The following is a 25,268-nucleotide window of genomic DNA, read 5'->3' as shown; positions in this document are numbered from 1 at the left end:
TAGCACTTGTAGTATATGAACTCTGTTAGTGTCACAAGCATGTCAGTTTCTAGAAAGTTTCGGTTTGCTTTCTTGGTGACTGGTAACTTGTTCTTTTGTATGGTCTTGCAATACTTCCTACAATGTATTATATCTCCTTCCCTTTTAAAATCCTTTGAAGGAATTTACAAAAGCATATAAATGCACCATCTCAGACATTCATTAATACTGAACCAGATGCACTTTTTCCCCAGCTTGATGGCTCTTCAGTTTACTGAGTTAAATTGCTCAGTTTAACTGTGTTCTGCTTAGTGAAGTGGGAGAAGTGCTGGTGACTTTTGGAAGAGCTGGGTTTTTTTTGGGGGGGGGAAATCTAGTATCAGAATGTGCAGTACTAAAGCAAATAGACATACAATGCCTTAGCTTGAACTTCTTTCGCCCTTTGCTACATTTTAAAACCATTCTCAAAAGGTCGTGGGTCTCTATGATGTGTGCGTCTCCACTTCGAGGGCTTGTATTCTCATATGAGCTGTGTTTAGTGTTCTAACAAGTGGGATTACATCTAGTGAGAGCATCGCTCCTGCTTTGCCAAAGCTCACAGTAAAACTTGCAGGTATGCTTAACCTGTTATTATATACTTCTGTAAAATTTAACTCCTTTTGGAGTCAGTGTGTTCTTAAGAGCAAGCAGGTGAAAGGAAGAGGAAACATGCCTAGTGAAAGTTATGTCTTCCATGTGATAAGTTAAATTCACATAACAGAGGTTATGCGGAGGTTGGAATTAGCATTTGGAGGAGTTCATACTATATTGTGATCAACCGACGTTAATTGGGTAGTGGATGAAACAGTACAGCTGTACTTAAACTGATCAAACTGACTACTTGGTGTATTGTGCTCACTGGGGAAAGCAGTCTTCTGATTCTAGCAGGAAATCCATATATTTATTGGGTTGGGTTTTTTAACAAAATTTCTGAAAATTGAAATTGGGCAGTGAATTATGTGGCATCTGAGAATGTTAGTAATTAAGTATCTGTAAACTTACCATGGGAAAACTGAACTCATGTTTGACATCGAAGCTCTAACTGGAGCACGTAACAGAAGGTATCAACTGATGCTCCTGTTGCTTTCCTTGCATTGCTTTCCTCATCAGTCATTCAACCTGTTTACCTTGTTGCCTGTTGTTCAATGCCGCAAGGAGATGAGACAGGACAAGCTTGCAGGCTGGGAGCAGCATGCGAAAAGGGAGTAGGACAAATCATCTTGCCAGTAGTAGTAAACATTTGGTGATGTCTGTGTGCTGTCTTGTCTGATGGCATTTAAAAGTTTTATTCAGTTTAATTTTCAAGCTGCCAGTTTACTACTTAGAGCCTTTTTTTCTTGCTTTCAGCCTAAAGTGACAGGTATAGATTGGGAAAATGCAAGAATACAGCACTGGCAAAGAACTAGTTAAGTGATGTTTTCTCTCAATTGTGTGCTTGTCTCTTGATTTATGTAAAGCTGTCATAGCTATGTCCATCTCCTGGCTTTCACCAAGCCTTTTTGTGAGATGACTGGAGAAATGAAGAGCCTGCCAGTCACTCTGAATTTTTGTCTTTTCTTTGGTTTGACTGAGCAGTTTCACCCTTAAATTTCAGCTGTTCTCTTACTATTGCCTTTTTATAATGGGATTACTGCTTCCTTTCTGTCATGGACAATATGTTTTCTGAGGTACTGTGACTTGCCTGAAACTTCTAAATTGTGTAAAGAAGCTAAAATGAGGGCAAAGCTTGTGCGTTTTACCTGTGTGAAATAGCCCAAGCTAATGAGGAACTCTGCTCATGAGTGTGCTTTGGAAGCTGGCAAGTGAATCTCATCAAAACAGGTTTGTATGCTGGGCCATTTAATGTGACTCTCCTCCATAGTTACCCTGGTTTTGGATGTTTTCTGTAGGAACCTTCTATTTGATTGTGTTTTGGGAGCTTTGATTACACATCCTTTATTGGGAAGGCTTCCTTAGACTTTGTAAATTAAAGTTGCACTGGTCATATACAAGAGTAGGATTTTTAAAGTCATCTTAAAAAATGTCATCACATCAGTTTCTTCAGTTTAAAGTAAATTACATGTGCTTCATCTGTCACAAATGGCTTGGCATGTGTCTGTTGTTTTTTACAAAAAGTGACCTCAACACTTTAGGAGTTTCAGTAATTACAACTGCTTTGTCAGATTGGGTCATGTGACTTTCTGGCACTTTGTCAATCCAAGTTTTTACACGTTTGCCTGTGGTGGTGCTGGGAGAAGCTCTTCCCATAATTGGTTACTTTTTCTCTGAAAGATGTGTGGTCTGGTGGGATAAAATCACAGTAACCTTTACTGTGCTTTTTGAGGACTGAAGAGAAGTGCTAATTCACCAAAAACTGTAAAGTGTTTATTGCTGGCATTTCCAAAGATACCTTTATCAATGATCCCATGTCCAGCAGTACTTTGAAGAAGTATGTGTATAGTCCTGAAAATCACAACACTGAACACTTTGAAAAGGAGTCTGGATTTTCAGACACTGTCAGGTTGTTTTTCCTCAAGAGTTAAGTATGTGTAAAGCAAATGCTCATGCAGTTTCAGAACTGTTTTTAGTAGTTCAGTCTATAAAAACTAAAGGCAAATAAAATCTGTTGAATTACTGTTTAGTTGAAAGCATCCTTTTCTAATTCTTGTCTTGCTCAAATGAGCAACGTAAATGTGGGAACCTTGAGGGCTTGCTTCTTAGTATTTATGCTTCAGGCCTGTTAGCTTTGCTGTGGAACCAGAGACCCTTTGTTTGCTGTTGTACCCGCTTAAGCTGTCATTTTCTATTTGAAGACTTACAGGTGATGTTCCTTGGCTGTTTTATAACAGAAGCAAACAAATCAGATTTTGTGCTAGAAGCTGCAGTGATTTACAGTAGCAGTGGCCTTGCTGACAGTTCAGTTAAGAAAAACGTGTCTTCTGGTAACAGCTTTGTTGTGATAAATAAGTATCACTTTTAATAATACCTGTTTTGATTCACATGCTTCGGTTTCTGTAGCATAATTTCTAACATGAGGTGATCAGTATATAATGTACCAGAAAGCTTTGACTCATCTGCAGTGATGGACTAAAATTGGATTGCTGAGTGGGGTGCCAGTCTGGTTGTGGGACCCTGCCTGTGGCTGGTATAGCTCAGCAGCTTGTGGAGCAGCTGCTGAACTGCTGTTTAGCCCAACATATTAAAGAAAACACACTTTGGTATCTGCTCAGTGTGCTAACTTGTAATTTGTAGTGGTCCAGCATCTGCGCTGCAAGCAGCTGAGGGCTCTGCACAGTGGGGATAGGGGAATCTTTACAGATACCCAAAAGTAACCAGGCTCTGCTTGTTAACTGGAGAGCCCTTGAGCTGTGTTACCATACAGGATTAACTGAGATGTGAATTGCTGTAGTCTGTACTACGTGTGAGCATCTGGGTGCGTATCCATGGTGGCTTCCCCAGACTGTTCTTCAACCTGCTTGGTTGTGTCTCATAGAAGAATACTTCTTTAGGCAGAAATAGGGATATTGTTAAACTGTCATCAAAACATCAAAACCATGATAAGCCTTGGTAAAGGGGCTTTTTGTTTTGTCCTCGCCTGCCTTAGCCATAGTACTAGTCAGCTTCTAAGAAGACTTCCGTCCTTTAAGAAAGTGTGTTGAAGGACTCTGTGCTTCACTGAGGAGACAGTGTAAATTCCTGCAGAATGGCTAGCCTGCAGCTTGACTTAAAGCTGGATGTCAAGTTATAACATTAGCCTTAACTGGATAAGCTAGTGTGGATGCAAAGCTGCTAGATCTGGCTTAGCAATCTCACCATATGGACTGTGGGGGGAAGCATCTTAATTCTGCATCATAAGTCTACATAGCTGTAACTAGTGCACTACTTGGGCAAAAAGGGGGCTTAACTTGTTGAAATGGAGGTCCTGTCCAGGCACTGCAATTCTGGGTGAAACGTTTAGATTTGAGAAGTCTTCATGCATGAGTTGTTACATGCCACAGAGGGTACTGACTTTTGAGAATCATTTCTGTCACTGTTTTAACAGCATTTTGCTGCGGCTGAGTTACACTGTCACCTGGGGAGAACTGACAGGTTCTTTGTTCCTTCCCTCGAGCTTTGTGTTTGCCTTCTAGAAGGGAAATAAAGTCTGTAGTTATGTTTTCGATATGTGATCTGTGGAGTTAATACAATCTATATGCTGCCAGTTAGCACCACTGTGATGGAATTTCACTTGCTGCAGCATTTAATTCAGCTGTTTCATAAACATAGTTCATATACGTGGGATTCTTCATACTTAAGCTGGTTGGTATCCATGATTACCAGCAGATGCAATAACTCTTAAAGTGACAGTCTTTTAAAAACCCCTGTGATACTGCTTTTAGCCCTGAGGTTTGTAAGAAATGCAATCCAACCTTTGAGATGCAACCTAGTACGAAATGAAGACTTGTCTTTTAGTACAAACTGTCCCTCTTGAGCCTGGTATCTGATTTTTGTTCCTGTCCTCTAAGGCAGTGGTCTCCAAAGTGGACTGTGCAAGATATTTCATTGGGGTGCAGGAAGAAAATATATTTTCTACTATTAAAATTTCTTTTACATTTATTAAAAGTGTTTATTTCATCTTTGTCTCAGCCTTTTGAAATTTATATTTTTGTGTATGTTTATAATCTACATAATAGAATCCTAGAATGGTTTGGGTTGGAAGGGACCTTAAAACTTACCTAGTTTCAGCCCCCCTTCCATGGGCAGGGACACCTTCCACTAGACCAGGTTGCTCAAAGCATTGCCCAACCTGGCCTTGAACACTTCCAGGGATGGGGTCTCCACAGCTTCTCTGGGCAACCTGTTCCAGTGCTTCTTCACTCTCATAGTGAAAAATTTCTTCCTGATAGCTAACCTACATCTAACCTCTTCCAGTTTGAAACCATCACCCCTCATCCTATCACTACGTGCCCTTGTAAGAAGTCCCTTTCCAGCTTCCTTGTGAGTATCCTTCAGATACTGGAAAGATGCTATAAGGTCTCCCTGGAGCCTTCTCTTCTCCTGGCTGAACAACCCCAACTCTCTGTCTGTCCTCATAGGAGAGAGATTCCAGCCCTCTGATCATCTTTGTGGCCCTCCTCTGGACCTGCTCCAACAGGTCCATGTCCTTCTTATGTTGGGAGCCCCAGATCTGGATGCAGTACTCCAGGTGGGGTCTCACCAGAGCAGAGTAGAGGGGCAGAATTGCCCCGACCTGCTGACCGCGTTTCTTTTGATGCAGCCCAGGGTATGGTTGGCCTTCTGGGCTGTGAGCACACACTGCTGGCTCATGTTGCGCATCAACCAACACACCCAAGTCCTTCTCAGTACAGTAGTGCATCTATATGATATTTGTAAATAGAATCATAGAATCGCTGAGGTTGGAAGGGACCTTTAAGATCATCAAGTCCAACCATTAACCTACCCTGACAAAACCACTGCTAAACCATGTCCCCAAGTACCACGTCTACCCTTTTTTTTTAAACACCTCCAGGGATGGTGAATCCACCACCTCCCTGGGCAGCCTATTCCAATGTTTAATAACCCTTTCAGTGAAAAAATGTTTCCTAATATCCAATCTACACCTCATCTGACATAACTTTGAACCCATTTCTTCTTGTCCTATCACTTGCCTCCAGGGAGAAGAGGTCAGACCCTATCTCTCTACAACCTCCTTTCAGGTAGTTGTAGAGAGTGATAAGGTCTCCCCTCAGCCTCCTCTTCTCCAGGCTAAACAACCCCAGTTGCCTCAGTCGTTCCTCATAAGATTTGTCCTCCAGACTCCTCACCAGCTTTGTAGCCCTTCTCTGGACATGCTCCAACACCTCAATGTCCTTCTTGTAGTGAGGGGCCCAAAACTGAACATAGTACTTGAGGTGGGGGTCTCACCAGTGCTGAGTACAGGGGGATGATAACTTCCCTAGTCCTCACCACACTATTCCTGATACAGGCTGGATGCCGTTGGCCTTTCTGGCCACGTGGGCACGCTGCTGGCTCATACTCAGCCAGCCATCCACCAATACCTCTAGGTCCTTTTCTGCTGGGCAGCTTTCGAACCACTCTGCCCCAAGCCTGTAGCACTGCATGGGGTTGTTGTGACCCAAGTGCAGGACCCAGCACTTGGCCTTGTTGAACCTCATGCCATTGGCCTCAGCCCATTGGTCCAGCCTGTCCAGATCCCTCTGTGGAGCCATCCTACCCTCAAGCAGATCAACACACCCATCTAGCTTAGTGTCATCTGCAAACTCACTGAGCGTGCATTCGATCCCCTCATCCAGATTATTGATAAAAATATTAAAGAGAACTGGCCCCGGCACTGAGCCCTAGGGGACAGCACTTGTGACTGGGCACCAACTGGATTTAACTCCCTTCACCACCACTCTCTGGGCATGGCTATCCAGCCAGTTTTTTACCCAGCAAAGAGTACACCTGTCCAGGCCATGAGCAGCCGAATACGTATATTGGGGGTGCATGCTCAAAAAAAACATTTTTACTGATGGGGGTGCACAATCAAAAAAGTTTGGAGACTGTGGCTCTAAGACATTTGGGGCAATAGGAAGCACATTTGGGCACTAGGACCTTTCCAGGTTCATTGTGGACAATAAGCTAGAGGTGTCAGGGTCTGGCATGCTGATGAAGGATTTTGAAGTGTATTAGTTTAATGATGGTGGCTTTATGGTGATGTTTTCCCTGGCCATAACAGAGGCTGCACACCTATGCTGGGACCTTCCTGAGGTATTATTTCCCCGCTGAGGTCTCTGTTCTACATATCTGTACCCTTAGTCTCTTTGTCAGCTGGAGGTAGTCAGACTCTCTGAAAAAGAGCAAGAATGTAGTTTGGGTTGAGATAAGGTCGTTCTGCTTGAGCACTGACAGTGTCCTTCAGTGTTTATTAATATGAGGTCTTCTCCAAGGTGAAGACCTATATCAAGAAAGAGATGGTATGTAAGGCATTTGCTTTAGGTACGTATGGATTATACTAAGTTTTTTTTAAATTCACGGAAAGCTTTTCTTGAAAAAGAATGGCATCCCTGTTGAACTTTGTGAGATAGTGGCAGCCAGTCAAGCTGACCATAACACAAGACTGTTCACTGCTGTTGTGAATGTAAGTGCACCTTCCAACTATTTGAGGAGGTGAATGTAATCCCACTTTATGGTGAAATGAAGCAGAAAGTAGAAGAGGGGCATGAATAATATTCTTTGGCTGTACACTGGACTAAGAGTAAACAGTTTTAAATACTAAATCATATTGTTTTACCATAAATGAACAAAAATATGTTCTCTTACAGGTTTTGGAAGGAAGGATGTTGTAGAGCACTTGCTACAGACGGGAGCCAATGTTCATGCTCGTGATGACGGAGGGCTGATACCCCTTCACAATGCCTGCTCTTTTGGTCATGCTGAAGTGGTTAGTTTGTTACTGTGTCAAGGGGCAGACCCAAACGCTAGAGACAATTGGAACTACACTCCTCTGCATGAAGCTGCTATCAAGGGGAAGATAGATGTGTGTATTGGTAAGTGTTTGTCACTTCTTACATTGGAACTTTACTAGATATATATTTTGTGTGGTTGTAATTGTTAGTGTGCTGGACTTGAGATGAAAGATACTGCTTGTTCTTAAAAGCTAGCTTCTGTTAAACTAGCAGGTAGGTATAGTGGTAGTTATTTAAGGCTAACTTTTTTATGGTATATAATGCAAACTTTGCTGAACTTGCATCTGAAAAACTAACTTGGGGAAGTTGGGTAAAGTCTCCTCATCTGTTAAATTATGGTATTCAAAATCTGAACGTGGAAGCTTGTTTTTCTTCATCACTCCTAAGAAACTAGCTTTACTAGGTAAAGTCGTTGCTTTTTGGGCTGCTCTAGATGTTGGCTTAGTGGTTAGGAAGATGGCTAACCTTTCATCCTATACCATATCGGTATTATAACGTCTCATTAGTCCTTTAGAGCTTTCAAATACAAGTTACAGAACACCGTTGTTCTCAGTGGTTATGTATCTTCAGTCTGTGTGCTGTAGCCTGGAGCCAAAGCAATTCCAAATAAAATTGAACGCTTCAATCATTTTAAATATATCTGGAACATATAAAGAGCTTTTCAGTCAGGTTGTCTTTAACTTTTATGGTTTTTCTCAGTGTACTTAGCATTACTCTTTTCTAAGTGGGAACTTCTATTTTTATTTTTTACACTCAGATCAGTTCCTTGAACTTACTTATCAATTCTGGTTCTTCTCACATCTACTAACTTGAACAAAATGGTCTGTTCAACATTGTGTTTTTTTTAATCAAAGGTGGAAAGGGAAGCTTGATTTTTTTAGGAACTGCAGTTAAGATTATGAACATGAGAATTTTTCTGTATGTTATCCAGGTAACAAGACACAATTTTTGGAATTTCAGATGATATCTGTTTGCTTAAAGACTTATTACGTAAAATTACTGCAGACACAGCTGCAAAACTTACAGGACAAGTTCTTGCATCACCTTTATTGCAATACTTATGTCATTACTTAAAAAAAGCAAAACAAAACAAAAACAAACCAACCCAGAAATTGAGAGAAAGAAAATTGCAGAAAACACCAAAATACGATTTTAGTCTATTTCTTCTTTTGACAAGGAATTTGATGGGCTTCATTCATTTCATCTCTGTGTGGGAGGTAAAACATATGGAGAATATTCTACAGAAGTTACTGAGTACAGTATGCAGCAGTACTGTGGGAAGAGAGGCGTTAATACAGCAGGTACCAATAGCAGTCTATTCTGGCAATGGTGAATGGAAAAGTAAGCCTAATTCCAGTCAGTAACTGGAGTTTTGTATGTGACTTAAAGGAAGTAATTTGATCTGTTCATTGCTGGAGTCTGCCTGGCCTTGGGAACTGCTGACAGTTAATACCAATTAAATGGGGGAAGGTTGACAGTAAAGGACTCCTTTACACCTGTAAAGGAGGACTGGGTTTGTTTGCTTTGGAAAAGATGTTTCTTGCTCAGTCTTTTAAAACCTTGTTGTAAAGCAGGAGGGGGTGCAGCAGCACAGCTGTTCGTAGGTGATAGGATGAAAGGATGTTACAACAGAAGGCTTTAGGATTTGGGGGGGCAGTATGGGTAGCGTGGCTTTGGGTGGTTTGCCTAAAGAGTCTGTGGTACTCTTTGGAGGAGACTGGGCAGGTCAGCTCAAGGTGGCAGATTATGTGGTACATCAATTTTGGTGTACAATACTGGTGGTAATAGGAGATTATTTTGATCTAACTTCCATAATCAAAGAAGTGATGATACCTCTAAAGTATACTCTAATTCAGCAAGAAGTTGTGGGTTTGGTGCAAGCAAGTACAAAATCAAATTTATGGCTTATATTACACAGAACTTCATCCTGTGTGCCCCGCACAGATTAGATCCATAGGTGTAAAATATTCAGCACGTAGTACTGGTCAAATCCCAAAGCTGTTCTGCTCTCTGCTGCAGTTGTAGTGTTCCTTGGAAGGACTGAGCAGGGCTGCAAGTCTAGATGCAGTTCTCTTTACAAAGCTACATGCAGGCAGATTGGAGTCTGGCAATTTTAAAAAAAAATATTTTAGACAAGCGAGCATGATACTGTTGTGCTCAGTATAGTTATGTATATCCATTTATGCTGTGCTTCAGTCAGATATTTGATTTGTCAATGTGAGAGTTATTACTGAAGGCAGTGTCACAAGGCACTAGATCTAATATGTACTGTAGTGTGATGCTTCTTTGGGATTTAATTGCTTCCATAAACCTGGTAGGACATGAGTGTTGACAAAGAGGTCTATTCTTTCTTGTTTGCAGTGAGCTTGTTTGCAATTTATATCTACTGGGCAAGCATGTTTTGTTGTCTTTGGCAAGTTCCTGTTTCTTTTCAATGGTTTTATATGTAATTTTTATATTAAGGTTTTCAGCTTTTATCTCAAAAAGTCTTTTGAAGGAACACATTATACACAGGGGTAAAGGAACAATGGTTGCTTAGGGCACAAATTCTGACTAGAAATACTTGAATAGCTTTGTAGATTATATTGTACAGTACTGCTATTTACACCTTAATTGTAGACTGTTACAGCAGATATGATGGATGAAATAGGCCTTAAAATAAAAAAAAAATTGCTTTCTTAGAGTGTTCCTTCTTAAAGAAGCAAGGCATGCTTTTTAAAAATCATTAATTGATGAGTAGTCTCTGGAAATCCTGGCATAACATAGAATTTATTGCTGAACTTAGATATCTGTCTGAAAAGCAATCAACTGCGTAGGAATTAGTCATCTAGCCTCATTTTTGGCTACCTATTCTTTGGCATCTTCTTCCAAATGATGTAATAGGAGAGAGTTTTCAAGTTTATCTTCTCTCCTTACCTTCTTCTGTGCCACCCCAGTCTGCATTTTTTCTTTATCGTATGTAGCATAGAACACTGTTCTTTTCACCACTTTAGAGATCAAAAAGGGACAAAGTGATAATTGAACAGAGTGCAGAGATGCAGCATGTTAATGAATAATGATTTTCCAGAGGAAAGCTCAAGGCATTGAAGCAGAGTGGGAAGACCAGCGAAAGCTAGGTAGTGATTGCACTATAACTATAGAATGGTCTTGTGCCTAGCACTAGCCTTGGAACAGAGTGTGAATATTTATGCTAAAATTACTATAAGTGCTCAGCTCAGAGTTTAGACTAATAGGTACAAACCCTGCCACTGAGAATCTTATGTGGAAATAAGAAGTATACGTGACCTGAGGAAAACTCATCGGACTATGCACAAACTCCAGGAAACTGTAAGATAGCAAATGACTGATATGATTTCTTGTGCTACTGTTTTACTGGTTGCATATTACAGTCATAGGATAGTGCAGGAACTTAAAGGGGCAGAATGCAAATGTGCTGAGTTCGGGAGGAATATGGACTGTGGCCCTTCTAGGTGCTTTTGTGTCCTGGATCTGGAAGTGTAGGAGATCTTGGAAGATGGTAAGCAGTGCTCAGCTGGTTTGCTGACCACCTCTTACAATATATTTAGTCACTAAGTGATTGAATCCATTTGAAAGCATTTTTTGCTATATGTAATCAATTTTTGGACTAAATGTATTGAAGCATTAAAGCCAATTGTTAGATAGTGTTCTCTGGTATTTATGGCTTCAAGGATTGCTTTATCTGTCAGGAAGATGCATTTTCAATGTCTGTGGACTGCTTCTAGAGCTAATGAAAAGTGGTTTTGTTTCTCAGTGTCACATTTGCTCATGGAATAATGAATGAATGGTGAACACTGCAGAGTGCGTTTAGAGGAATGTTGCGAAGTCAGGGTAGTGACTGTTCTGCAGGTCAGGCTGGGGAGAAAGGATGATACATTTCTTCATCTGAAAGTTTATATGCAGTCAGACGAAGGATCCATGTAGCTCACTTTTCTCCAACAATGACATGTAGCAGATGCTCAGAGACTCTGAATGGTTTGAGTGTGTCCTTTCTCATGGCAATTAGCAATTTAGGAACTTGATAAAGTAGAGGCTGCATCTGGACTGTGCATAGCTATTGGTTTACAAAATTCTTGAAAGGTAGATCTAATCAATTAAATGCTACTATACTTTTGGCTTTGAAGATGTTCTGTGACAAGAGAATTTTATAATTTAGTAGTCTTGGAGGATGAAAACAGCCCTTCCTTTTATTTAAAATGTTGTTATTCTTGATGACTTTCATTGCAAGCCATTCAGGACTTTCGTGAGAAATAGTGAACAGTCATTTCTATTTGCAATCTGCATATCCTTTGTGATTTTATAGGCCTCTATTTTTTCTTCCCTCAAATAGCTCTTTTTCCAAGCTGAAAAACAGTCTTCTGTCATGTTATCCTGTTGACTATTCTGGTATCTTTGTCTTTTTAAGGGTGAGGGGTTAGTATGGGGAGTACAGACATCAAAACTGGGTGTAATAGATTTATACGGTGACTTGATGTTCTTTCTGTTTTGGTTTTCTGGTTGCTGAGCACTGAATGGGAGTAGCTCCAAGGTATTTCCTGAGTGGTAACAGCTCCTTTAAAACTGCATGTTTGTGCAACACAGATTTTGGGTTTTGGTGGTTTTTTTGGTGTGTGTTTGTTTGTTTTTTTTTTTTGTTTGTTTGTTTTTTTTTTTAAAGCTAGACTAAAATTAACTGTACAGAAGCTGTGCTTGTTCGGTCTGTCCAGGCTCGCTTTGCCCTCCACTGTGTTTGTTTCTGCAGAGGCTGTAGTTGTTCCTGCAGAGATTATTATTTTATTTTTTTTCCAGGTGGATCTCCAGTTTAGTGTTGTGAGAACTACAGGACTGCTGGCCTAAAAGTGATCTCGGGTGTCATACACCTGCCTAGTTTTTAAGGGTATCCTTCACAAGTATGCAAACCCTGAGCACATCTTCCATGGTGTTGCTGTGCTTTATGGATCTGAACATACAGGATACTTCACTAATTTTAGGGAAATAAAAAATTCTAGCTACTGAAAAGCACCCTTCAACACTGTATAAAACTGTAAAAGTTTTCTTTAAAATTAATTTTAGTCCATGCAGTGCTAAGGATCCATCAGGAATTCTTTAATATGACATTAGACCAATGTTTTTACTGGCCTCCTCTGGGCTAGTTATAAAACTTCCTGCAAAGATCCTGTGGCATGATGAATTTACTGTCCCAGTGCTATGAAGCGATCTCTAATGGTATTGTCAAGGAGTGTTTCTCTCTCTTTTTGACAAGAGAACTATGGAAGTTGATTTTTTTTTTTTTTCCAGTTACCCTTTTTGCACTTGAAGGATAGAGCAAGCAAGCAAACTAAAACTTTTTTAAACTAGCAGATTTTCCAGCATACGGGTCCTGCCTTTAGCATAGGGATCACTGTTATTTAAATGTCTCTTTGTTAACATGGCAAAACATTGCTCACCCTGCTACACTTCCTCACCACTGGGGAAGGAGAAGAATTCATTAGTTATTACCTTCTGCTGTTATATATCTTCAGGCTGAAATATGTGGAGGGAATATGATGTGACCCCTTCCTGCAGGGCAGGTAAACCTTCTGTCAGGATTTAAAAAGAAAAATAATCTCTGAAAGGTAGTTTATGGGTAGAACTAGTGCACAGAAAACCATAAAGGAATTGTACAAATGGTAATTTGCCCAGTCATTGATCTGCTTGTCTGTTTGGTCACCTTGCAAAAAAGGCATGTACAACAAACAGTGAAGTTATTACACTTTACAGTATTTTTGTCCCTTGAGATTTTAGCATGCCTAAAGAATTTTGCCTTCCAAGCAGAGAAACTGTCTTGATCTAGAAATTAGAGCTGTGTCTGATTTTACTACTTGAAAAATAATAATAAAAAAAAAAATCACAGGAAGTGCTATCAAAGAGCAAAATTGTGCAGTTTTGGGGGGTGAGGTGAGGGGGAGCAGCTTTAGGATCAAGTGAAAAATGATTACAATGACTATAGATTTAGCTGCTGGATTGACAGAAGCCTGTAAGAAGACTAGTAGCTTCTTAATAAGTATTAGAGAAGGATATTGGTAACTGAGGTACATTGGGAGCTGGTTATGCATGTTGTTGGAGAGATGTACTGAATTCCCAATGACTCTTGGAGAGCTGGTGTTCTAGAAGGAAGCTTAAATTCAAAGAGGTATCCCAGGAATCTGGTGCTCAGAGGCTTGTAAAATCATTGGAAAATGCTGTCAGGTGAGTACTTTCAAGTATTTTCTGTAAACTGTTGAACTGTTGCTGCTGTTTATACCAGAAGATTCTTGAATATTGTTAATATTTCTGCTTTGACTTTTGAACTGCAGAGTTGGAGCACTACTGCTACTGACTACTCATAGTGTGCAATGGGAAGACAGTGATTTGTATTTGAACTTTCTTAAGCTGAAGGACAATCTAAAGAACTTTAGACCGTTCTGTACCAGTTTTATTCCATTAATTAATCCCTACAATGGGGGAATTATCCTGTCTGTTTGCACTTAACACTGACATACAGAGCAAAGGTCCCTTGTGATTTAATATGCTTACGCCAAGCAGTCCTGGTTAACGGTATCTATCTATTATCTGTCCCGATATGTAAAATAAAAATTCTGGCTATTCTTAATAATATCTGTTACTCTTACTGATCAAAGCCAAATCTGTTGTTGTGGAAGCAGACTCATCAGGCTGTTAAGGATATGAATTGTTTTGGTCTGTTTCTGCTCTGTGAGTGATAGCATGCGTGTGGAACCCTGCTTCTTTGAGTAGCAAATGGTTTTAAATCCTGTGCTTACACAGTGTCTCAAAGATCTAATGTGCTGTAGTCTACTTATACTGTTTCTTCACAGGGTCGTCATCTCAAATGAAGCTTGCATGATAGCAACCATAGGATAAAAATGGCATGGTTTAGGTTGAGTGGAAGAATGCTTTTGCTTTCTCACTGGAGTCCATGTTCATGGTTTTAAATAGTTTCATGTCCTCTAACCACTTGTTTAAGCTCTGTCAGCTTCTAAACGTTAATATTGGTGACAGAAATTGGAACTTCCTGGGCTGAATCTGACTACATTTCCCATTGTGTAAGTCTGTAGTTCAGACTTATTGCAAGGGACCTCAGAATAAGGCTGCCTTCTCTGTGAGCTGGTGGGGGTGGAGGAACCCATGATTCTAACCGTACATTGGTAATTTGGAGGCATTGTAATACTGTTGTCATAGTAACAATGGACTGGAGTGTGAGACAACAGGGCTTTTGTCAAAAGTGACTACAGAAAATGGTTTGGGACACTACCGTAGCATACGCAACTGCAGCGCTCCCTGGTGGACTTTAGCAGAAGGGCAGGAGAGAACTGAGTTACCAATTTCTGTATAAGGACACTTCTTCGGTATGTGACGGCTGTGTGCAGGCAGATCTGTTAATGTGGCACAGTCTACAGGAGCTACTGTTATGGGAAAAGGTGGCAGAGTGAGATGGGGTTGTTTGCTGAAAAGGCTCCAGGGAATCCTTTCTGCTGACATTTTGCATCTGTGCACATGTAGCTATGATAGATGCTTTATGAAGAAAATCTCTGTGAGCGGTGTCAGTCACCCGTGTGTGCTTGTCAAAGGTCTCAGAGTGCTAGGAGCCTTGAAAGGAGTGGATCATTGAGGCAAGGTGGAAGTGCCCTACCACAACATTTTTGTGAGAGGACCAGGCATTAAGCTGGACTAATCCTGAGGTGAAATCCTCTTCAGAAACAAAATCAACAGTAAACTTGATAGCAGAGAGGATGCATTGTATGAATCGGGTGAAAATGAGCCTTACTTCGGGTGAGGAAGACTTCTCTGCAGGGTTTTGCCAATAAAATGACCTCTTATTTTCGTATCTGGAACTGGTGGTGCGGAAGGCTTGTAAAACCTGTTGTTTACTGTGTTGCTTACACTCCTTAAGGGACTCGTTTATACTATGGTATTTGCATTCCTAAAAGTTGGCTGAAATTCAACTTCATGAAAATAGGTTGAGAAGGATTGCCTTGTCTGAGGTTTTATACACTGTATATTTTGGAAAGGGTCTGTCTTTCTGCTAGGTTTGAATTGTATTGACAGTCGATACGTCACAACCTATCTGTGGGGTTTAGAGTTTTTCCCAGTTCTATTTCTTTGTTCCTAAAATTCAGGTATCAAGAAAACTAGTGTTTTTGCCTCATTTGGTTGCTTGATACAGCAGAATCTGTGGAAGACAAGAAAAGAGTAATTTATTTTGTGATGTTTCTTTACAAGTGTTGATTAAATCAGAATCTGGTTACTTGCTGCAAAGGAGGTGGTATGATAATATGCAGAACACTATTGGAAAACTTGCTGTAGGGTGTTTATGGGAAGTAAGGTCTTCAAAAGTACTGATGTTAACTATTAGCAAATTGAGAGGGAGGGGAGGGGAGGAGGAAGTTGTGTATTATCCAGAACAGAGTAATGGAACAGATATTGCTCTTGCAGACACTGAAACTACTTTCAGGTTTCCGATACCAGTTTACCGTGACTTTCTAAATGTCTTGCAGAAATACTTAATCTTATGGGACTATGCTTCCGATTACTGTAGCAATATCTGCTTTTAGCTTCTCAGAGGAACCATGTGGTCTTAATGCAGTTCATATGTGGTTTAAAAATAAAGTCTAAATATATGTGTAGCTGTTAAGGCATAAATGAGTGGGGCCGATTCTAGCTGAGTTCTCAGATGTTTTCTTAGTCTAATGGAAAACATTGATTAAGGTATTACTGTAGGATATAAAGGTCTTGCTTGTGAAAATGTGCAGGCAATTGAATATTTGTCATATAGTGAACAAAGAAAGGTGTCTCTTTTTAAATGATTTGGTCTTTCTGCAACGTAAAGCAAGTGCACAAAAAGAACTATGGGTGATTTGAAGCCTACTGAAAATAGTCAGTGCTTCCCTCTTGTGTGTGGGCTTCACTTCAGTCTTTCATGCAGCTAGGACTCACGATGAACATAGACTCCCTTGCTGCAGTAATTTGTTGTTTTTCCATGTTTATACAAATACATCATGCTTCTTAGACAAAGCTGTTCCTTTCTAGGAAAGGCTGAAGTGTCTGCTGTGAATCCTGCTGTTCATGCTGCTGTATGTAGTCTTCACATTTGGCTGATGTCTCATCCAAGCAAGCAGTACTGAGTAATTCCTTGGTTAGACACTGTGCTCTTGACCTAGGTATGGTATTGAGTACTGAACTTACGTGACAAGGGAGCCAGGAGGAACTGTCTGCCACAATTTGTTTTTATTTTCTTGTTTGGGGTGATATAAGGATGGCGCAGGTGTGACCCAGGAGAGAAACCCACTCAGACTGATCTAGCATGCATGCTTCCCTAGCATAAGACCCACAATAGTGATAATATCTTACCTGACAGATTGTGGGATTTTTGCAGTGTAGAATATTTGCTAGTCAAGGATGTAATGCTAAATAGGATAAGACTTGCACTGCTCTGTAGCAACAGGGCATGGCGGTGAGCAGTTCTGAGACTGGAGAACAAATGGCTATAGCCCTGTCCTTAAGAATAAAAATGTGACTGTTTACATAATAATGTGGTCCAAGATGGTGGCTGGGGAAGGCTTCTAAGACTGATACATGTAGTACTGCTAGCTATTCAATTGTTAGTAGAGTTCTAAATCTGGTTGAACTTAATGTAAACATCAGGAAGTTAAGAATACGTCAGAAACAGAATTTCTGAGAATACCCATGTCTTCCAGCTAACCTGTAGCTTTAGCCACAATTTTATGGACTGATCAGCTTGGTATCCTGAAGATTTCATATACTTAATTTCTTAAAGTTTGGTAACTATGCTGTGAACTAATGATGAGTTTACGAAATTGGCACAAGGTTCAAGTCTGATGGAAAATACGCAAAAGTTATTTGGTGTGCTGGGTTTTTTTTAATGTTAAGAGTTCCAGCTCTTAATCATGTCAGAATGTTACTGTGTGTTCCGTGGGGTGTGTGACAGATACCATCCCCAAGCTGTACTGTTGAAAGCTGGTAGGCACTGAAGTTCACCTCTGGAATAGGCTGTCCTGTTGGATTGTGACAGTTGTTTTATTTGGTGTGTTGGTGGTTGTGTGTGTGTTTTGGGTTTGTTTTTTTTCTTTTTTTTTTTTTTTTCTCACCTCTTTCCCTTCTTGCGTTTACCTCACTGAGTGGTGCGTTGAGAGCTGCTGGTAGGCTTTGAATCTCCTCTAGTGCTGAAAAGTGAAACTGGTTTTGATTGCGCATGCACCCTTTCTGTTTCAGAAAATGGTAGGTCTAGGACAGATTCTAAGAAACTTTTAAGACTCCTCAGTTTATGTTGCTTCCTGGGTGTTAGATTTTTTTAGTGCACTGGCAAATAATACATTTTGATAGCCACATAGCTAATTCTACGTGCAGTCTATCACCTGACTTCCACCAGGATGTTTTTCCCCCAAACTTCAAGTGGAAGAAATGGTTAGCATATGCTGAAGGAGATTGGAACTGGTCTTTGGTTTCTCTTAACTCTCCTCAATTCTTTTTCCTCTTAGGATGCTACTTGTTGACCTGATTTGCCTTGGTGGCTGCTTTTGCTTTTCAAGGACACTGAAAGCAGGGTTCTTAATCTGTCAACTGGGATATCAGGATTACAGCTGACATTTATTTGAATAAAATTTGAAGTAGAAAGGTGAATTCGTTCAGAGAAAAGTGAAATTGGAACCAAGCAATGTCCTTAAACCAGCTTTCAGCATGGGATATAGATGAAAACATAAATTGCTCAGACAGCAGAGCAGCAGTTAAGATTTCTAGCTGTTCAATAAGTAGTATACCGAAACAAATGCATAGGAACTAAGTAGCTGCAGAATTGTTGCTTGCAAGAAAAAGTGATGTGATTTAGTTGCAGAATAGTGAGGCCTCAACCTGTACCATCTACAAATGGGCTAAATGTTTGGGTTTTTTTTTTCTTTTAAAGCTTTTTTAGTTAAAGAGTCATCTTTTCCATTTTGCACGCTAACAACATATGTGTTGTAGATGACTACTTGAACACACTTAGGTGTGATTCTTAAGCCCCTGCGTGAAATGGGCGCAAACTGAAACATGGGAGGTTGCCTCTGAACATCAGAACTTTACTGTGGGTGACCAATCACCAGCACAGGTTGCCCAGGGAGGTTGTAGAGTCTCCTTCCTTGGAGATATTGAAAAGCTGTCTGGACACAGTCCAGGGCAACTGGCTGTAGGTGGCCCTGCTTCAGCAGATGATCTACAGAGGTCCCTTTGACCTCAAGCGTTCTGTAACTCAGTGTGATTCTGTGAAAAAGGAGTGCATGTGCATGGCTGCAAATAAATGGGATTAAATAAATGCTTAGTGGACTGTCTTTTATTGCTTGTTACCTCAAAGAAAGGGTGGTTGGTTTGTTGTTTTGGGGTTGTTTTTGTAACTTAGGTGAAGCTTCTAGAGTTCTTAAGTTTTGCAGGTTCATTGTGGAAGCTTCAAAGCTTCCTTTACACTACACAACTTTTGATGTGGATTTTGTGCTTGGGGAGGAGGGTTCTGGAACAACAGAGCCATCTCTTGCACGATCCAAAAAAAAATCCCAACAACCAAAAAACTGCAGTGAGACTAAGGTTTTGAGGTTGCTCTCTGGAGGACTGCATTCTGCATAACCTGCATAGGCTTTTGCTTTCTCATTGTTAGCTGAAATGGAAAATTTTAACTTGAAAAGTATTCCATCCAAAAAAGGAAACAGGAATATTTACTTCATTAAGTCTAGGCAAGATCAAGGGTTTAAATTGCTGTTCCTGTAGGCTGAACAATCTACCAGCTCTGGCTCTTTCTCTGAGGGCAGAAAAGGATATTATCAGCCTGCTGTGCTGCCTACAGCCTCTGGAACTTTCTGCTTGTTCTCTCTCCCTATGCGTATTTAATCACTGGTATGCAGAACTGGCGTACCAGGGAGCGATTTTGTAATGCTTCCTACATATAGAAAATGGATCATAGTTAAGATGCACTTACTTATGGGGAAAGTTGTGGGCAGTCACTGGGGGAGGAGGAAGCCTTTTAAAAAGGTATCTTCTTGCCCTACTGGAAGAGCTCTGACTGTTGCAATGATGCATGTGGTTTTGCTTGTCTGGTTCAGATCCTTTTCCCCTACCTAATTTTTATTAGATAAATCTGGAACACCTAGTGCAAACTCAACTCTAGGATACATTGAAGTATTTTGTATAGTATTGGGAAGTGAGGTTTATGGTATGTATATGTAGACCAGGAGTAAGGCTGACTTGCTAAGAGGTTGAAACTTCAGTGAGCAAAGTCTAAGATTATTTCTGAGGCAAACAGTGAAAAGGCTGAAACAAAAGAGTCTTTCTGAAAAATCAGAGCTTGCATGAAAATAGGATAAAGTCCTTTTAAAGTGATGCTTCGTAATATACTTTTTGTCTGGATGCTGCTTCTCCGCTCAAAACAAACAAAAGTTGCTACTCGGAGACCTTGTTCATGCTGCTGCTTTGATGATTTCTTACGGCTGTCTTGAAGCCTGTTTCTGTGAATTGTTCACCTGAAAGTCTGACCTCAAAACATGAAACGGAAATGCTTAACTGGGCCTCTGCTCAATTTGGTAGTTGCATCCTGTTACTGTAGGAACATTTTGCATTCTGCAGCATATGGATCCATGAGAACTTGCCTTTCAAAGAGCAGATCTGTGTCAAGAAAGTGAGGTGTTTGATATGGATAACCTCTGTTCCTGATGAACCAAATGGTCATTTGAGCCATAAAGAAAAAAGTGCCTCTGCTAGGAGCCATATTCCAAGCTGTCTGTATGTAGTCTCTTGACATATATGGATGCCCCCAGTGGTTGCTATTATTGCTTGTCTAATGACAAGGTAATAGAAACATACAAGCAGGTGTAATGGTTGTATCTAGATTGTGTCACATTTGGCCAAAGTACTATTTCTTTTGTAGAGGTAGCTTTCTTTTACTTAGAAACAACCATTTAAAACCATGTGTCCATATAAATTTTAAAACTGTGTATCTCCAAGAACTGGCCTGCAGAATTACAATAACAGAAAGGTTTGAGTTGGAAGGGACCTTAAAGAGTAGTCCAACTTCCCTGCCATGCACAGGGATAGCTTTCATTTGATCAGGTTGCTCAAAGCCCCATCCAGCCTGGCCTTGAACACTTCCAGTGATAGGGCATCCACAACTTCTCTGGGCAACCTGTTTCAGCCTTCCAGAAGTTCAGGTAGATGACATCTGTAGCTTTTTCTTTATTGACTGATGCAATCACTCTGTTGTAGAAGGCTACCAAATTAGTCGGGCATGATTTGCCTTAGTGCCTCTAATCACCTTCCTGTCTTCCCTGTGTTTTGACATGTCTTCCAGGAGGATCTGTTCTGTGATCTTACTGGACATGGAAGTGAGGCTGACTGGTTGGCAGTTCTGAGGGCCTTCCTTTTTACCCTTTTAAAAAATGGACGTGGTTTCCCTTTGTCCAGTCACAGAGGATTTGCCCAACTGCCATGACTTTTTGAATATGATTGAGAATGGCTTGGCAACTACATCAGCCGAGTCCCTCAGGACCCTGGGATACATCTTACTGGGTTCTATGGACTTCCATATGTTTAGGTTCCTCAGGTGGTCTTGAACCTGATCTTTGCTTACAACACGAGTGACTTCATTCTGCAGTCCCTGCCTTGAGGTTCAGGGGCTTGAGAGATGTGGGAAGAGAAATTACCACTGAAAACTGAGGCAAAAAAATTCTTGAGTACCTCAGCCTTCTTCATATTGGATGTCACGAGTTCTCATGTCTTATTTATAAAGGGGAGATGTTTTTTTCTTTAATCTTCCTTTTCTAGCCAATGTTCCTGTTGAAGCCTTTCTTATTATCTGCATCCCATGCCAAATTCAACTCCAACTGTGCCTTAGCTTTCCTGATCCCATCCCTACACATCTGGGCAGCATCCCTATATTCTTCCAAGGATACATGTCCCTGGTTCCATTGCCTGTGCACTTCCTTCTTTCACTTTTGTTTGACCAGGAGGTCCTTTGTTAGCCATATTTGTCTCCTGCCTTTCTTGCCTGATTTCTTACACGTGGGAATTGAGGGCTTGTGTGCTTTATGAAAAATGTCCTTATAGAGCTGCCAGCTCTGTTCAGCTCCTTTGTCTCTGAGGGCAGTTTCCCACGGGGTCCCATCCATTAATTCCTTAAACAACTGAAAGTTTGCTCTCCTAAAATTCAGAGTCCTGACTGTATTCTTGACCTGGCCCATATCCCTTGAGATTGTGAATTTCACCAGGGCGTGACCACTGCAGCTCAGGCTGCCACCAATCTTGACTTCCTAATTAGTTTGTCTGTGGTGGTAGGCAACAGGTCCAGTAATGCTTCTTCTCTGGCTGTGCTGTCTATCACCTGGATTAAGAAATTATCCTTGATGCACTCCAAGAGTCTGCTGGACCATTTACAGCTTGCTGTGCCGCTTTTCCAGCAGATGTCAGGGTGATTGGAATCCCCCAGCAGGATCAGAGCCTGCAAATGTGATGCCTCCAGTAGTTGAAGTAACAACAAACTCCCCTTGGTTGAGTGGCCTGTAGTAAGCACAAACCATGAGGCTTCCTTTGTTGGCTTGGCCTGTAATTTTTACCAATAAGCTCTCAACTTGTTCATTGCTGTTTTTCAAAGGCAGCTCTATGGAGTCAATACTTTTTTTTTAACATAGAGAGAAACCACCTGCTCCTCCTTCCTTGCCTGTGCCTTTTGAACAGTTTGTAGCCATCGATTGCAGCATTCCAGTTGTGTGATCCTTCCCACCATGTTTTGGTTATAGTGATTAGATCATAGCTTTCTAGCTACACGGTGGCTTCCAACTCCTCCTGTTTGCTACCCCTGCTGTGTGCATTCGTACAGAGGCACTTGAGCTGGGTCATCGACTGCATCACCTTTTTAGAGGAACATGACCTAATTCCTTTGAGGCATTTCACAGGTGTTTCCCTCTTGGTTCCTAATATATGAGCAGTTCCTGGCTTCTCTCTGTTGCTCAAAACTCCATCACTTTCCACTGGTACTTTGCTGCTTGCTCTTTCTGTCAGAACACTCATTTCTGTCTATGCTGTTGGAGAGCACTGTTCTAATTCCCTTTGCAATTTTTTTTTTGTTTCAGCATAGTGGGGCCTAGAGTTGCTTTTGTAAGCTTCTGTTCCTGTACTTCATACTACTGCGGTCGGCATATTTGTCTCTTGCTCTGTCTGGTCCCAACAAAGAACAAAATCAACACACTGGTTCGTTTGGACTAAAAATGTTGTCTGGGATAATGGGAATCTGGAATGCCCTGAACAAGGGGAGTAGGGAAGGCAAAATGATGGGAAGTGCTTGGAGCTGACATTGAGTCACCAGGACTTTGGCTAGTTATGTTATGTACAGTCTTAACTAGAACAACATAATGATTGTTTTCAACTGCTGTCACTGACACATGTCCCTGTCCTTTCTCATGACATGTCATTGCATGATGAACTGGATTGGGCAAGTGATCACTTTTCTAATCTGCCTTGTTGCCTGACCAAACGTTTGCAGTCACCCAAAGCAAGGTGGGCAGCATAGGGCTGGGGATGGCAATTCTGCCAGCCTGGTCTAAGTGAAACTGTAGCCTGTGACAACGCTGTTTTGCAATTCTGTGCAGTGCTTCAATGATTTATTTATTTATTTATTTTATTATTGGGAGGGGGGGATAAAGGCTACACGTTCTGCTCTCTGCCTTGAAGCGTTGTCTGTTCTCATCCTACTAGAGATGTTCCTTAGTCCCCTGGAGCTTGGTGTTTGGACCCTCCCTTCTCCCCTTCAAGCTAAGCACTGTTTTGTGCAGCTTGTTTGTCCCAGGGGTGTTGAGACTAGCGGGACATAATTTCTCAGCTTAGCGATGTCCTTTGCCTCAGAAAAAGCAGCTCTCAGCCTGGAAGAGTCCACTCCAGTCTGCCATCTGAGCAATAAAACCCTGTGAAGCAGTCATGGTAACGCTGGTCTTTGAAGTCTTCAGCAATTAACTGTTTGCAGGCTCTTTTGCTGGAAATCCAGTCTTCTGCAATGTTTCCTTAATTGTCCTACCTGCACCCATGGGGACTTCTACTGTATGTCTCCCTGAAGTCCCTTAAGGTTTAATTGCTCACCCCACCTTTATTCTTTCTTTTTGCTTCTTCTGCGTCCTCTTTCATGTTTGCATCTGTCTCTTCTACCAAATGTATTCCTATCCTGTCCCTGATCTGCCACCTGATTATAATTTCTTACCAATAAACTACCTGCAGTGCTCCCAGATGTGCCTGGTTGTTGCCTCTGCCCTACCCTGACCCCAAACTCAATCCTTCAGTGTGCTTTAGCCTCTGTGTTCCATAATCCTCTTTTGATTCAGCTTTGATGGCTTTTGTTATAGAAGGGCAGTCAACAGCATTGGACATTGGACCTGCTCCTCTCCTTTTTTTTTTTTTTCCAACTCCTCTTAGCTGAGTTGGCAGTGGCGTTTGAGGCCATGGATGTCACTGGGTCAAGTAGTGATGCTCAAACCTTTAGACCTTTGTGCAGCCTCTGTAGTGATACTGCTGCTTATGCTTTCACCTTGTAATTCCAATGGCTGGATAATACAGCTTTTTCTTTAATCATGCAGCCAAGACTGGGATTGCTCACAGAGGTGGAAGTTGATCAGTGATACAGTTGTGGGTGTTAATTTTCATATTCAACTTTATGAAGCTAAGACTAGGGTGCTACAACTTTAGTTATATGGGATCATTTTGCAAAAAGACTTAATTTATCTGGTAACTTGCCAAAATGGGATTATTAGATCTGAACCATGGAAGTGTAATTTCTAGGCAAGAATTTGTTGTTCTTGTAACACGAGAAAAGGTTCAACACCTTAGTAGTTTGATTTACTGGTTGAGGTATTTGGGGGAGAAGATGCATTTCTTTATGGGGGTGGCCCTGTATGTTAGGGAGTGTTATGAATGTCTTGAACTAAATGATGGTGATAATGGGATTGAGTGTTTATGGGTAAGGATCAGAGGGAGGGCTAACAAGGCAGATATTGTAGTAGGAGTCTGTTATAGACCGCCCAACCAGGATGAGGAAGCAGATGAAATATTCTATAAACGGCTGGGAGAAGTCTCAAGATCGCGAGCTCTAGTCCTCGTGGGAGACTTCAATTTGCCGGACATCTGCTGGGAATACAATACAGCAGGAAGGGAACAGTCTAGAAAGTTCCTGGAAGGTACTGGGGATAACTTCTTAACACAACTAGTGAAAGAACCAACTAGGGAAGGTGCCCTGCTGGATCTGTTGTTTGTAAACAGGGAAGGTCTTGTGGGGGATGTGATGGTCGGAGGCCGTCTTGGCAACAGTGACCATGAAATGATAGAGTTCTCAATTCTGGGAGAAGCAAGGAAGGGGGTCAGCAGAACTGCCACCTTGGACTTCCGGAAAGCGGACTTTGGGCTCTTCAGGAGCCTGGTCGACAAAGTCCCCTGGGAGGCAGTCCTCCAGGGCAAAGGAGCCCAGGAAGCCTGGATGTCTTTCAAGACGGAAGTCCTAAAGGCGCAGGAGCAGGCTGTCCCCGTGTGCCGTAAGACAAGCCGTCGGGGAAAAAGACCGGCCTGGCTAAGCAGGGAGCTAGTGTTGCAGCTTAGGGAAAAAAAAAGGATATATGGCCTTTGGAAGGAAGGGCAGGCCACCCAGGAGGATTACAAAGAGGTAGTAAAGCGATGTAGGGAAAAAATCAGAAGGGCCAAAGCTCAGCTAGAGCTAAACCTGGCTTCTGTTGTCAAGGACAACAAAAAAAGTTTCTATAAATATATTAGCGATAAAAAGAG

General features: G+C 41.3%; 1 protein-coding gene across 1 annotated transcript in view; it reads left to right on the top strand.

The window, feature by feature from the left end:
- Positions 1-25,268, top strand: part of TNKS (tankyrase) — a gene marked incomplete at its 5' end in the record, with an annotated part of 141,976 nt that overhangs the window by 6,199 nt on the left and 110,509 nt on the right. Inside the window, one exon of the mRNA XM_082483110.1 lies at positions 7,302-7,526. Within this exon, the coding sequence (XP_082339236.1) occupies positions 7,302-7,526 (225 nt within the window). The remainder of the gene's footprint in view (positions 1-7,301; positions 7,527-25,268) is intronic.

Source organism: Vanellus vanellus (assembly GCF_965231255.1).
Source record: "Vanellus vanellus genome assembly, chromosome: 4".
NCBI lineage: Eukaryota > Metazoa > Chordata > Aves > Charadriiformes > Charadriidae > Vanellus > Vanellus vanellus.
Note: the sequence above shows the minus strand (reverse complement) of the source record. Positions and strands in the feature narration are given on the sequence as shown.